The 14,420-nt window shown below is 55.3% G+C and overlaps 1 protein-coding gene across 2 annotated transcripts in view; it reads right to left on the bottom strand.

Moving 5' to 3' along the window:
* Positions 1-5,085, bottom strand: part of WNT5B (Wnt family member 5B) — a 77,701-nt gene extending 72,616 nt beyond the window's left edge. Inside the window, exon 1 of one of the 2 annotated variants that reach the window (XM_075051127.1) lies at positions 4,855-5,085. Coding sequence is in view for 1 of the 2 variants with exons in the window: in XM_075051126.1 (XP_074907227.1) it covers positions 4,731-4,736 (6 nt within the window). In the remaining variant the exon portion in view is untranslated. Of the gene's footprint in view, positions 1-4,730 lie in introns of both variants that reach the window. The other variant, XM_075051126.1, reaches the window with a different exon arrangement.
* Between the last annotated feature and the right edge of the window lie 9,335 nt (positions 5,086-14,420).

Raw genomic sequence — 14,420 nt, 5'->3', positions numbered from 1 at the left:
AGGACTGGCTTGCTGGGGACCTCGAAAGAGCCAGCGTCTGCCAGAGAGAGGGAACGAGCAGCAAACCACCAGCCCGAGGCAGCCAGGAAACGCTGCAGCGGGAGCCAGACCCACAGCTCAGCCACAAGAGAACAGGTCGGCTTAGGATGGATGAAGCCGGCTGGGGAGTTAAATTTAGACAGGTAAACATACCGAGGGGAAGAGATGGGGTTCACACAGCCCTCGCCGTCCGCCGCTGCCAGGGCCTGGGGAAGACCCCCTAAAAAAACTGCTGGGGGGCTGTAGCCACAGGCTGGGCACCCCCGAATAGGGCCGTCGGGGGCAAGCAGGTGGGGGAGTGCCCAACTGCGTGGACATTTTTTCCCCATCGTTTGCTCCAAGCACGTCCCTGCCAGGCAGCATCCCTGGGAATCGGGAAAGCTGTTGAGAGAAGCGTGCAGGACACAGCGGCCCCAGGAGAGCCGCAGTCCTGGGTACGCATGGTGCACGGGGGCCATGCAAAGGAAAGGTACCAGGGAAAATCCAACCAGAAACATGGGGGCTACAGCGTCGGTGTAGCCGTTTGGGTGCCAGAGCCCTGCTGAGCTCCCTTTCTGAGGGAAAAAGGGGTAAAAGAAGAGGCTTGGCCATTGCTGGTGACATGCAAGAACAAGGAGTTAAAGTCTTGCAAACTCAGCCAAACTCTAGCTTGAGTCGTCCAGACCCCAAGGACCGGAGGGGACGCACAGCACTCCTCTCCCCATGCTCCCTGCAGCCCTGCTGCAAGCCTTCAAACCCCGCTGCCCATTCCACAGCTCCCGAGGACAAGTAAAGGATCCCCACGTAGACAGCCTGCCATCTATAACGGGCTCCCCTTGCGAAGCGCTTTCGCGGAGACCGGCCGTGCAATTACAAGGTACGTGAGAGCATCCCTACTTTGTGGAAACTGCTGTGCTGAAAAGCGACAATCTCCTTTCAGTGACCCTGTTGCTCTACCTCACGCAGAGCAGGGGAAGGCTTGCGTAAGCTTTATCAAGGCCTACGCCAAAGCTTGGAAGGGGGCGGTGGATCACAGGGTCTGGTCTCGTCTGTAATTCTGTCCATATGGTCTCAGCCAGTTATCTCTGCAGTGAGCCCAAGAACTCGTGCTCCAGTAAAGCATCTTTTCCAAAAAGACATTCAGTCTTTATTTGAAGATTTTAAGAGCTGGAGAAGCTAACGTTGCCTTTGGTCGTTTGTTCTGATGGTTAATCACCCTGCTGGTCAAAACGTTGCCTGTTCCTAACGTGAATGCATAGAGCTTAAATGCCCAGCCACATGCTTTAAGTTCTCCTCTTGAATTAGAAAGCTCGCCAAATACCAGTTACTCTCAGTGCCGCTGAAAGCACTCAGGTATCACACCATGCTACCTCTTAGATTTCTTTCTGAAATGCTACCTAGGTTCACATTCCTTAAATGTCCCATTAGAAAAGGATTTTTTCCAGTCCAGGAAAAATTCCCATGACTTTTCTGTGCGCTGCCTTCAGTTTTAATGAAGTCTGTTTGCATTTTGCCAGCAAGCGAAGGTCCCTTTCTAGGCAAAAAATGGAAGCAAATCACGGCCTGCCCTGTCTTACATGACAACATGCCTTGGCTATCCGCATCCTGATTTTAAAAGTACTGTGTTTAAAAGTCTCTCTGAAATGCTTATTGTGTGTGTGTCCAATTAATTTGGAAACGATGAAATGATTTTCACTCCAACTTTGATCAGCCATTAGAAAAAAGATCTCATGAATAGAAACAATTTATATTCATTTAAATGAGCAATCATGCAGTTTTCAGAAAATAACTGTTTTCCCTGCGCGCCTTGAAACCCAAACCCAACAACTTCAGGACAAAAGACTCAAGATCTGAAGCAGTCCAGAAACAGAGACCTACTGGGCTACAGAAGGGAACAAACAGCATTAAAGGTGACTGCACTGATTTATTCATTTTTTAAATTTCACAATATTTGGTCTCTTCCTAAAAGTCCTCCTGGAGACTCCACTATAAAAGAATGCGCATTTTTTCTTTAAAAAGGTGTGTTTCTGGTCTTTGCAGAATAAGTCTGGACAATACAATTGGGACATACCTTACTACCTGAAAAAAATAAGAATCCCCAACTTTCTAGACCCAGCTCTTTCAAAACTTCCATTTTTTTCAACTGACGTAATGAATCCCGGCAGATTGGGAGGGAAGGGGCCGAGAGAGAAGACTTCTCAGGGCTGGGAGTGTGCAGCCACGATTTCAGCTTCAGCTTTCCCTAAGCAGAGGTTAGTCACACATGGAAGGACATTTTTGTTGTACGTGCACTAGAGACAGGGGAAAGGACACAAGGGCTGCTTACAGCTACTGAGAGGAGAGGTGTGCTAATGCTGAAGGCACAGAAGGAGCTAGGGAGGGACTCCTGTCCAAAAGGGAGGCATCTCTCGCGGATGCTCCTAGGCACAGAAACACAAGCGAGTGACGGAGCCTGGGAGCAGAGGAAACCCACAGCTGGAACGGGCCCAGCTCGCCTCCCCAGCTCTGCCTCCTACCCCGCACTGGCAGTTCAACCTCATGCTTTTCTCTTCATATACTTGGCTAATTTCTTTAAAGAAGGAGGAAAAAAACCCCGAGTACTCGGGCTAGCTTCAGTGCCACATGCGGCAACTTACCACATACACTGGACTCTTGGGGTAAAAAAATTCCACCTGAATTCCTGCGGTGCCCAACCTTCACCTTGGATAAACCCAGGTGTCCATGCATAGGACAGAGGTTTAAGGGCAGCCTGTCTCTCCCGACAACTTTGAGAAAGCCCACTTCTTTCTCTTTTGGGAAGAAGAGCACATACCCAACTCGGTTCTGCATTTACAACAGCATCTGTGCGTGTGACAGAAGACAGGCACCCACAGGCTAAACCTGCCACCACCAGAAAAAGCGGTCGCTTCGGCTCGTGTGTCGATGCCCAGCGGCAAATGTGGGCAGGAAGGGGAACGGCAGACTTAATGCCTGGGTGTTGGTGCCCCCCTGCAGCCCTCCCACCTGCAGGGGAAGGTGGGGGAGATGTTAGAGGTACACACGTACCAGACAGGCTCCGAAGGGACAGACAGATGAATATGAGTGTAAAAGAAGGAGATACCTTGTGTGCCCATTATACGTGCGTGCCTGAGGCTGTGCGGACACAAAAGCCCAAATAAAGGGCAAGAGGAAAGAGCCCTCGACATGTAGGCAGACAAGGAGGCATCAGTGCAAAAGTCAGTCCGCGTGTGTGGGTGAAGTGTGGTAGAGCAGATTATATTGGAAACGTGCAGGCACACACAAGGAACATGAGGCACACATCCGAGTTCTTGGCTATGAAGAAAATGAAGCAAGAACATAAATGCTGGTACATGTGTGACAAAAAGCTCCACGCGTCACCAAAAAAAACAGCCCCAAAGATGAATAGGTGAGTATGTGGGCGCAGGCAGCAGAGCAAGGATGATGATGGTCACATGCTGGCGTGCAGGCAGGAAAGCACTAAGAGGCAGGTAAAAGTTGGATAGAGAGACCGACAGGGACGCTTACCTGGTGGCAAAGGAAAAGCACGAAAAACATGGGGCAATGAAGTGCGTCACAGCACGCAAAAAAATGTTTGGGGAAGTTATTTTACCCATACCGCTAAGGGAAGTATTGCACCATAACTCCCAGAAAAAAACCAAGTTTCATAAAAACAGCACATTTGTTACGGACGTAACCGGGATGCTCACACCGTGGTACCATGAGACCGGGCACACTGTTGCTACTTGCCTGTGTTTCCACACACACAAGCACCTTTCCCAACGCCACATGCCACGGCCCGTGACGGCATATGCTGCCACACCACCGGCACGTGGGCGAGAAGGACGGCGTGGGCCGGGGGCTTGGGTGCGCTTGGGAAAGCCGCTGTGCTCACGCTCAGGGAAAGGGCCCTCATCCGAGAGCAACATCCCTCCGCTCAGAGTACTGTCCGTCTTACCAGAGTAACATCTGTTTGGCCAAACTCGTGTCTGTCACGCCCAGGGAAGATCCCTTTCACCAGCACAACGTCTGCCACCCCACGGGAGCATCCCTCGCACCCCAGCGACGTCCCTCGTCCCAGGGTACGGCCCCTCACGCCCCAGCAGCGTCTCTCCTGCCAGAGCAGCTCTCTCCCACCCCAGTTACACCGCCGAGGCCACCCCGCCACCGGCCCTAGCCCCCTGCTCCGGTCACCCCTCCGCTACTCCGTGTACTGGGGGGGGGGGGGCTCACCTGGGGGCTGCCGCCCGGCGGCGGCCGCCGCGGCTCAGACCCCCGACGCCCGCGGACCCCCGACGGCCCCTCTCCCCGGCCGGAGCCGCCCGCCGCGGGCGCTCCGCGCAGCCCGGACGGCCCTACCCACCCCCCCGGCCCCCCGCAAGCCCCCGCCCTGCCCTGCCCCGACCGGCGGCCGTAACGGGCCGAGGGGGCGCCCCCGGGCAGCGCCGCCGGGGGTCGGCGGCGAAAGGCGGCGGTGCCTCCCGGGCTGGGAGAAACCGGCGACACCCCCCCCCCCCCCCCCCACCGCTACCCGCGCCGCCTCCCGCCCCTTCGGGGGCCGCCCGGGGAGGCGTCCGGCCCCGGGACGGGACGGGCCCGGGCAGCCGCGCCGCCCGGCACGGCGAAACGCCTCCCGCCCCCCCGGCCTCCTCTTCCTCCTCCTCCTCCCGCCGCCGCCGCCCTCCCCGCCGCCGCGGGCCGGGGCCGCCTCCTACCTGCATCTCCCGGGCGCCGCGTCCCCGGGCGGCGGCGGCAGGTGAGAGGGCGCCCGCGGCGGGCACGGGGCTCCGCACCCCCCTCCGCGGCGTCGCGGCGGCCGGAGACCGCGAGGGGACGCACCTGCCCCGGGGGCCGCGGCCCCGTCGCCGCGCCGGGCCGAGCCCCCCCGCCGGCAGCGAGAGGGGAACGGGGGGAAGCCGCCGGCGCTGCCCTCCCCGTCGCCGCGGCGGCGCTGGGGCTCCGGGAAACGGCGGCACCGAGGGCGACTGCTCGGCCGAAGTTGGCGGCGGCGGCGAGTGCCGGGCCCGGGAGGTGCCGGCGGATCCCGGGGGCTCCGGCCGCCTCCGCTCCGCCTCCCCCCGCCCCGCGCCCGCCCCCCGCGCCCTGCGCCCGCCCCGCCGCGGGCACCGCCGCCGCCGCCGCCGCCGGGATGGGGCTCGCTCGAGGGGGCGCGGCGGCCTCCCCCGCCGGGGCGGCCCCGGGGACGGGGCGGGCGGGGGGGGGGGGGCTGGCCCAGGGGCCGAGGTGCGGGCCCGCTGCCGTCGGGGGGGGCCCCGTATCGGCGGGTGGAGGGGGCGACCGGAGATTGGGATGGGGGAAACGCCGCGGCCCTGGACCGGGCTGGCTCCCCCCGCTCCCCCCTCCGGTCCCTGCGGGCCCCCGCCCCGGCAGCACAGCCCCCGCAGGGGCACTCTCCCTCGTGGGTCGCCCCCCCTCCCCCCCCCGCCGGCTGCCAGGCCCCAGCACCCCGCGCAGCAGACAGCAGGGTGCTGCCACGCGTTTCTCGCCGTGGGTGCTCACGGGCACCGTGCCCGTGTGGCCCCTGGCCCGGGGGACCAACGTGCTGGAAGGCAAAGCCCCTCCGGCGCGGGCAGTGGGGTTTCTGCGTCCCGCCAGAGAAGGGCTTTTGACCTGGTGACCTGCTGCTTCGGCCCAGCGGGGATGTTTTGGCATCTGTCTCGCAGTGCGGGCAGGGCTGGGGTGGGTGCGGAGAAGGTGCGAAGGAGGCAAAGCCTGGTTCGGGGACGCTGTTAAAAACGGCTGGCGAAGTTTGGCAGAGGAGGAAGCGCACAGCTTGCGTGAAGCTCTTGATGGGGCCGGCTCTCAACCGGCACATCCATCCCTCGCCTGCAACACCAGGAATCACACCGGGGGCTCTCCCCCGCCTTCTCCTTCCATAAAACTTCACAGATTCATGGCCAGATCCCGGTCTCACTTTTCCTGGCAGAAGCAGGGGAGAGTAGCTGCACAGGCATTAACAGGATCACCGCAAATTTATGTTGGTGTAACGGAGCGGTGCCTAGCCCTGGGGATGGCTGGGCATCTTGGTGAGTGGAGGCAGGATTTACATGCCCGGCCTCTGAGCTCGGTGGCAGCTCTGCAGCAGCCAACGAAGCCAGGATTTACACTTGTTGTGTCGGGATCCCCGTCTGCGGGCCCCACAGCATCGAGCATCCAAAGTCTCCGTGCAGCAGGAGTCACAGAGCCTCGCGCGCGGTGCAGGGAGCGCCTTGCTGCTCCTGTGCACGCACAGCTGCACACAGATGAGTATCCGAAGGGAGTTACATCAGGGAGGCATTTGGCCCCCTGGAATTACTCAAATTTGTACCGGGTTGGGACTCAATGGAGCTTGAGGCACACACCTCTATGCGAGTGCAGGGTTTCAAACAGCTCTGAGCATCCGTTCAGGTTCAGAGTGGAAATACTCATGTGAGCATTTGTAGAGGAGCAGGTAAATGTTTGAATGCAGGCTACACGGTATGAATAATTGAAGGCCCCGAGTGTCTTAATTTATGACCAACTGTTGCAGTGTTTCCCATCACTGTAGTCATTAATGATACTTTCTTTTAATGGGAATAGGAGATAGAGGAGGTACAGCTGGAGGTAAATAGTAACCCACTGTTTGTGGTAGCAAATAAGGAGCCATTGTCCTCAGCACTATGTAACTAGAAAGATAATAGTTGGTACAGCAAATACCAACTAATTAGAGGGCAAAGGCAGTCTTGAAATTGCAGCTGGCTGCAGGAAATTCTGGGTGCCAGCTTTTTTGCTCCGAGGTAAAGCCGGTTTACCATATGGGCTGTTGTTCCCTGCTTGTCTGTCAAACTTCTAAGTTGCACGTTAAGGCTGTGGAGGGCAGGGGTGAGGTGCTCCTTTGGGGACCTAGAAAACAGCAGAGTCCCCTCTTGGGGACCTGGAGGTGTGAAGCGAAGCGTCATAGAACTGAGGCTTGGTAACAAATCGCTTGGGCTGTTGAGTAACATGCTTTTCCACTTTGGTGCTACAAGGGACAGCTGGCCACAATGGGTCGGCAGGCCGGAGATCCTCATCGGTCCTCACGGGCATCTTCCTGGGGCTGGCACTGCTTCACGCCCCGTGATGGTGTCTTACATCAGGCTTAGAGCTGGCAGGAGGGGAAGGCAGAGCCACTGTAGGACCAGCAGCAGAGACAGATGGGCAGGACTGGATACCTGTTCTCCTTAAAACCTCCAGCTGTAAGCTGTGTGAATTATTCAAAAAAGATCCCAGCTTATTGAAAGACCATGCTGGCTTCAGTGTAGTCCATGAGGAAGATGGGACTTCCTGCAGCTTTAATCCTTCCTTGCTGTCTCCACTCTTGCTTTGGCGGGACAAGAAGAGCCATTGGGAGGCATGTAGGTGTGTGTCAGTCCCGTGGTGGTGCTGGGTGCCAGGAAGGGCAGGAGGGACAGCTGGGGGTGCACACCTTGAAATCTGGGTGGGAGCGGGCCCCTGGCTGGCTGCTTGAAGGGCTGGAGTAGAGGCAGAAGGTCCTCAGCCAGCAGTAACAAGCTGCATGGCTCATCTGGGAGGGTGTGTGTCTCACAAGGGTGAAGATTTGGCACTCCTGCCAGTGCTGACAACAAAAAACCATAGAATGAGTTGGTCATGGTGCTTGCGTGAGTGGCTGAAGACAGGAGACCACCTATTGCTTTACCTCACTTTGTCCTCTCTGCTGAAATGTCTTTGATGTTTTTCTCCTGTAAGGAGAAAAGTTGGTTGCCTTCTTTCCTTCTAGTTTCTCCTGCAAGTTTGCTTTATCCTCCACCAAAACACCGCCCTATGAATATCATACCATAGTTTTTGTCTACTCCATCTACAGAGGAGGACAGATGAGGAAAGGGCACTTGTACCTGCCAGGGGTGAGCCTCGCTAGGTACTGGGGGCACCAGCTGCCAGTAGGAAGGGCTCCTGTCTAGTCTCAGCTGCCAAAGATGTCCTCCAGATGTTCTTTAGAAGATGTCCCGATATGATTAAGCCTCATTTATTTAATAATGAGCAGTGTCCACAACTGGAACTGGGCAGGGTGTGGACTTTACTCTGTGACCAGAGTCTGGGATGTGACTAATATTGGTGGGAGACACTGTCACAGCACACCCAGGGAAGATGTTACATCTGATCACTTGCGAAAAGTAGCTTAACCCATGCAGCCCCCTGGACACCACAAGCCATTCTACTTCATTTCGCTGAAACATTCCTATGGCTCCAGTTGCCCTCACACTCGTCTTTCTCTTCTACTGCACAAATAGGTGTTGTGTCTCTCACCTGGCTGGCTTCTGCTGCTGGTGAGCAGGAAGAGGGTGGGGAAGTGCTCAAACTATTTGGGATGTGGAAATACTGAGCTCACTTGGCAGAGGAAAAAGCAATTTAAAATGTATAAGGAACATAAGTCCTTCTCAGTTAATGGCATGACCCTGCAGAATATATTCAGAAGTAGGAGATCTTATCACTAGGATGTCAGCCATATGGCTCCAACTTTTCTTAATTTAGATTTAGGCCCAGTCTAGCATTTATGTGGTACTCACTCATAAACTCTGATCTTTTGGGAAGTTTCTTCCACCCCTGTTGCATCTGCACAATAAGCTTCCCCCTAGTCAGATGGTCCTGTGTCCTCTCCGCATGCAGGGCAGAGTCGAGGCCGAGATGATGCCTATTTTGCGACAGCTTGCAAGGAGTACTCACTATGTTTTTTCATTGAGATGGACCTTTTTTTGTCCTTTAATTACCACTTGCCCCACACTCCTGTGGTGGGATTAGTAGCAGTAGAAGGAGCAAGTCAAAGGGATTGAATTTGCTGTGAGGAACTGGACATGTTTCCAGTAGTGAGATTTTTATGAGTCAAGGTAGAATTCATGGAATGAAAATCTGGAAATGGAAAAAAAAAGTATCATGAGCTTCTGCCAAAGGAGGGCTCATTCCAGATGAGTTACCTGATCTGACCTGCCTCACAGGTGTGAAAACCTTCATTGACCCACCCCCAAGTTTTCTACCTGCCCCTGCAAACACTGAAGAAAACCACCACCTTATTCCCAGCCACTGCCCTCGTGGGAAGCAGCCAGTTTCCTTGAGGCGTAAAGCTCATGACCTGAGAATTTGTGGCACTCCACAAAAGGAAATATAGGCTAAACTTCTGAAACATTTTCTAATGTTGACGTCTTTCAAGCGGTGGAATCGTCTCCCCGGGGAGATGTGGATGCTCCGCTTCTTGAGTCAGGGAGACAGGACCGGACAACGCACAGGGAGACGTATTGTTGGGAACCTTACTGCCCCGTCCCCGGGAGAGACAATGACGGGGGGAGGGAGGAAATAAATGAGATGACTTGAATCATTTCCAGCTCTAATTGCTATGATCTTGCAGTAGTTTTCCCAGCCCCAAGTGTAACATTAACCATCGAAGCACGATTTCACCCACGGTCAATTAAACCAGGATTCATCTGGCCTGACATCACCACGTAAAACCCATCCTGGACTCAAGGACACCCCGCTGAGAAGAGACAGGAGCCAGACAGGGGCTCCATGAGGTGGGCAGAAGCTGCTGCCTTTGGAGGTGGACATCTCCAAGCATGCTCTTCCCCTCCGCCAACACAGGGCCCAAAGGGCACTGCAGTAATTGTAGGATATGCGTTTGCCTTTCCTCACCTCGGTGATGCACTAGTAGGGTCCCTGGGAGTGATCCCCCTGTCTGGACGGTGCTGCTGGCTGGGGGGCAGCTCCAGAGGTCAGATGGAGACAGCCCGCAACGCTGGCTGCTATGTGCCGCCCTGCCAGATGGCAGGCTACCTCTTCATGTTCGGTGGCTACAAAAGTTATCCTCTGTCCGGTTTGCCCCTGCCCTCCTGGTCCTCCAAAGCGCCGCTCTGGGAAGCCCGTCAGGTGCCCACCAGGGATTCAGCGTCTGGAGCTGCATTTCTGAGTGTCGAGCTCCGCAGGGTGCAGGGCAGGTCAGGGTACGGCTCTCCTATGGCAGATCTACGGCCGCAGCCCTCCTCCTTGTGACTCCTTTCTCTTCCTCCCTGGTCCTTGAACAAAGGGGTGAACCGAGCCAGTTCCTAGGTTTTGAATACCAAGAAATCAAAGAACGAGAAACCCTTGTGAAGACACAAGGATTTAAAGGACGTGGCAGTAACCAGACGGACCTGGCGGCTGCGGTGGGGTGAAGTCCTGACTTGCCTGGCTCCACGTAACCTGGTAGCAAGGCTGGGGAGAGCACGCAGAGTTCATGCCTCCTCGTTTAGCACTTTAATCATTAGACAGGCGCTCCCGACAGCGGGCTCTGTGGGCTGAGCGAGTTAAAGTGTAACTGCCCTCCTCAGCGGCCCCCAGCGAGGAGCCCCGGCTGCTGTGACCAGGGCAGGACCAGCCTCCCACCCGAGTCCCACCAGCTCTCACCACTGGCTCGGTCAGGGACGCAGCATTGGCCCCGATCGCAAGGCTGGCATGGGGGTAGCTGCCCCGCATCCCGTTGATGGCCGTGGGGATGGACCAGGACCCTGTAGGGTTTTCTCCCATGGAGCTGGGAGAGCTTCCCCATCCCTCCCTCCCATGGGCAGATAAGCATCACCTGGCCCCATGGCACTACCGGGTGAAGAGGACAGAAGATGCCTCCGGGGCCAGCCCAGGGCACCAAGCCCTGTGCCCTGCCACAGATAAGGCCCCGGGCTCCACGGTTTGGGGAGGTGTAGGGCCACAGCCATAGCCAGACAGTGAGGTAATCTGCCCCCCGACTCCCCTCCTCTCAGACCAAGTCTATTGGTCTCTTCTACTTGGCTTAAACCCCGAGGCAAAGAGCTGTACATCCTTTCCAAAATCTTTATCGGCATGAATTATGACAACTTTGGATACTCTTATTGTCTGTTCTAATGGCCGATCCCGTTCTAAAGTCTTACTTAATTCTTGGCCTCGGCTGCTTCCTGTGGTAATGAGCTCCAAAGCGTAATTAAACATGGTCTGTGATAGCAACCATGTGATGGGCTTCACCAGCGGCAGCAGCGCACGGGTGTGCATGCGTGTCTCTGTGTTCATGCGTGTGTCTCTGTGTGCATGCGTGTGGGCGGGCTGGGGTGCACGGGAGGTGACACTGCAGCCCTGCGCGCCTGCAGGCAGGGCAAGCATCGCCTTGTGAGGACAGGAGCAACCCCAGGGTGCAGCCGGGCTGGGGCACGGGGACACTGAGGCCACAGTGCTGGGGCTGTTCACCCCGGGTGCTGTGACAGAGGGCTCCCCCCAACGCCTGACTGTCAGGGAACGACGAAACCCAAATTCCTGCCCCGCACAGTCAGAAGGCAGCGTTCACTTCGCCAGCCCCCTCCCTCCGGATTAGTGAAACGATGCTGAAGTCCCACAAATCTGGCAAGAAGATGTCCCCGAACAGCTGAGCATCCACGGGTGGTTTTGGGGAAAGTGCACGCGAGGCTCTAGCCGGGATCTGTCAGAAGCAGACGAGCCCCGGCATCCCCCTCTCCTGCGGTCTGCAGCTGCTCAGGGGCTGCAGCTGGGGGGGGAGGGATGCGCGCCCCTCTGCGCTGTGCTCCTTACTGCAGCAGAGCCCCTTCCCCAGGATGGCACCAGGGGAATCCTGGCCAATGCTAAGGGTTTACTTTGCTCCACTACATGCTCCCTAATTTTTCCATGTAATCTCTTTCTCTTTTCCTTCCTTCCTCCCTCTCTCCCTCCCTTCCTTCCTTCTTTCCTTCCTTTTCTCTTTGTCTTTCTTTTTTCTCCCCCCCTGCCCCAGTCATCTCCCTTTGTAATTTCTTTCTGCACTTGCTCAAATGTTCTTCTGTAATTTCTTTCTTCGAAAGCAAGACAGGCCTCTGGCTGGATCTGGCACTGACGAAATGAAAGGGGATTATTCTCCTGATAATCACTGGGATTAATACTGCAGAGCAACTTCAGCTAAAGGAGGAAACAAACACAGCTCACATGTCACATCCAGCTTTCCCACCCGTGGGGAGAGGCAGAGGATGGTCTAACAGGGTTGAGCCCCCTCGCCCTTGCCTGGCCCCCCAGGCACTATTGCGGGTGGGCATGGGGGGCAGAATCCCCCAAAACTCAAACCCAACGTGAGAGCCTCTCCCTGGGCTTGGTCAGTGCCTCTCTGCGTCACCGCTGGCCTGGGCACTCCAGGCTGCGGGGCCAGCCCGACGCCCTGCTTGGGTGGCCCCGGGGGCACCCAGGTGACACAGCTGGCTTCTGGGGCGGGTGGCACACGCTCCGTGGCAAGGGAAGGGAATGAAATGTGCTGAGATGCCAAGCCAGGAGGGTGCGACCAGTGCCAACCTGCCACCAGGGAGCTGGGACAGCGGGCAGAGGCTGGACGGGGTCGGGAAAGTGACGGCGCAGAACGGGAGGGTGGGACGGAGCTGCTGGGACTGCAGGGCTGCAGAGGGAGGCACAGGGAGGGATAATATATATGACATAATGTACGTCTGCCAGGCGCGTGATTGCTGGTGCCGCTGCCCAGAGGCAGACGCTGCCCTGGGATGGATCTCACGCAGCCCGGGGACGGTCGCTATTTACAGCTAGTGAAACCACAGCGCATTTCCTGCTTTTATTTCTGGGTCCCACAAAGCCCAGGGACAAACTGAAGAGCGTCAGCGAGGCTTAGGATGGGCTCTGCAGCTCCTGGCTGTGCCGCTCACAAGTCCTTCTGCAAACCAACCCGATGACAATAAAGCCTTTGTATGAAAACCACTGTGTTTCGTAGTCTCCAAAGTGTCCTTTGATGACAAATGCCTTTGCTTAATAGTCTCACCTTCACAGTGCAACCTGAAGGGAGCATAAATACAATCCCTAGACACTGTGGCTTCTAAACAAATATATATAGCACAGGTAATATACGGGCTTACATAAACGTCAGTATTAAAGCACACAAAGTAGGCAGCGAAAGAAACTATAGCTGAAGCACCGGTGCAGTCGCAAGATATGAAGAAGGAAGAAACCACATGGCAACAGACAGTTTTCTTCTAAGGGACTCGGATGTTGTGTTGAATATGGCCTTGGTGCTCAGCCACCAGACAAAGGGATGCACAGGGATACTGGTGCTCCCGTGGCACAAGCAGCCCTTGGCACATTTCAAGCGCTTGCTCATGAAAAAATTGTATATGTAAGTATTTACACATGCAAGAAACTAAAGACATGTAAAGCAATGAGTTCTAGTTCAGATTGCTGTCATGTACTCTTGCAAACGTGAAATTAAAGACATAGAGTTCCCCCATATAATTTAAGTGTAATTGCGTATGTGTTCTGTACTTTCTGTGTCATCCTTAAGTCATGACTCTGAATTTTCGTCTTGAGACACTGATTTTCCAGGATGCGCAGAGCACCTACCTGCTAACATCACTTGTGGCATCTGAAGTTAAGCCAAATCACTAAATGCTTCAACACATCCTGGGACTGTAATTATACACACCTGCAAAAAACGAAAGAAAAACTCCCCAAAAAATCCAAACCAAAAAAACCCCAGCAAAAACTGAAGACACTGTGATTCATGTCCCAAAACATACTTGCTCACATGCATTAGATTTTGTTTTTTACTCAAGGAAGCTTTTTTTTTTGTGGATTTGATTCTTGTTTCTGAGCCTTTACTGTTCACTGAAGCTACATTTTTCTTCATTTCCCTCCAGCAAGAAGAGCTGGAATTCTTTTTTTGTAAATGCAGATGGGGACCCTCTTTCCATCACAGGGCTTCAGGGGCCGTGTTTGGAAGAACCAAATGTCGTGGAAGATTGTAACGTGTTCAACACCCTTCAAGATACAGCTTGTATATAATCCCTTTTATAGTAAACATGAATAACGTTGTGCACAGAGAGCGAATGAGCTTTTGTGTGGTGCAGAGGGCTCAGATCTGCCTCTCTTGATCTTTAACGAGGATATAAAACTGGGCTTTAGGGGTGACCACATCATTCATTGTCAGTGAGTTACAGGAACCTTCCCAAGCACACAGCAGCTAAACCTCTAGGCATCAGCAGTGCTTTTAGAGGCCTGAACCGCAGCTGGTACGTGCTGACAGAGCTCTACGGAAGGCGAGGGGGGAGCTGGCCTTCAACATTGTCTTTGGTTGATTTGCTCCCTATCTTTTCGTACATTTCCTTAGCTCTTCCTTGTTGAGAAGATGTTAATGGTGTCAGCGCTACGGTGAGGATGTGCTTCGAGACACCTGGACGGCAGGGATCCGGTCAGGTTTGGCTCCAAACTGGGCATGAAGTGATTGCTACACCACCGACTGCTCACACGTCCACAGAGGTTCCCAAATGATCCACGACACCCTCGCTGCACAGTGCCAGGCTGCAACACACCTCGCAGCGACACAACCCAAAGGCCTCCGTCGCGTCTGAACTTGCCGAGATATCATCTTAAGATTGCGCACGTAATGATGAGCATAAGCG

This window comes from Buteo buteo, chromosome 19, assembly GCF_964188355.1.
Source record: "Buteo buteo chromosome 19, bButBut1.hap1.1, whole genome shotgun sequence".
In the NCBI taxonomy this organism is placed as follows: Eukaryota; Metazoa; Chordata; class Aves; order Accipitriformes; family Accipitridae; genus Buteo; species Buteo buteo.
The sequence above is the reverse complement of the archived record's forward strand: the minus strand, read 5'-3'. Positions and strand labels throughout refer to the sequence as shown.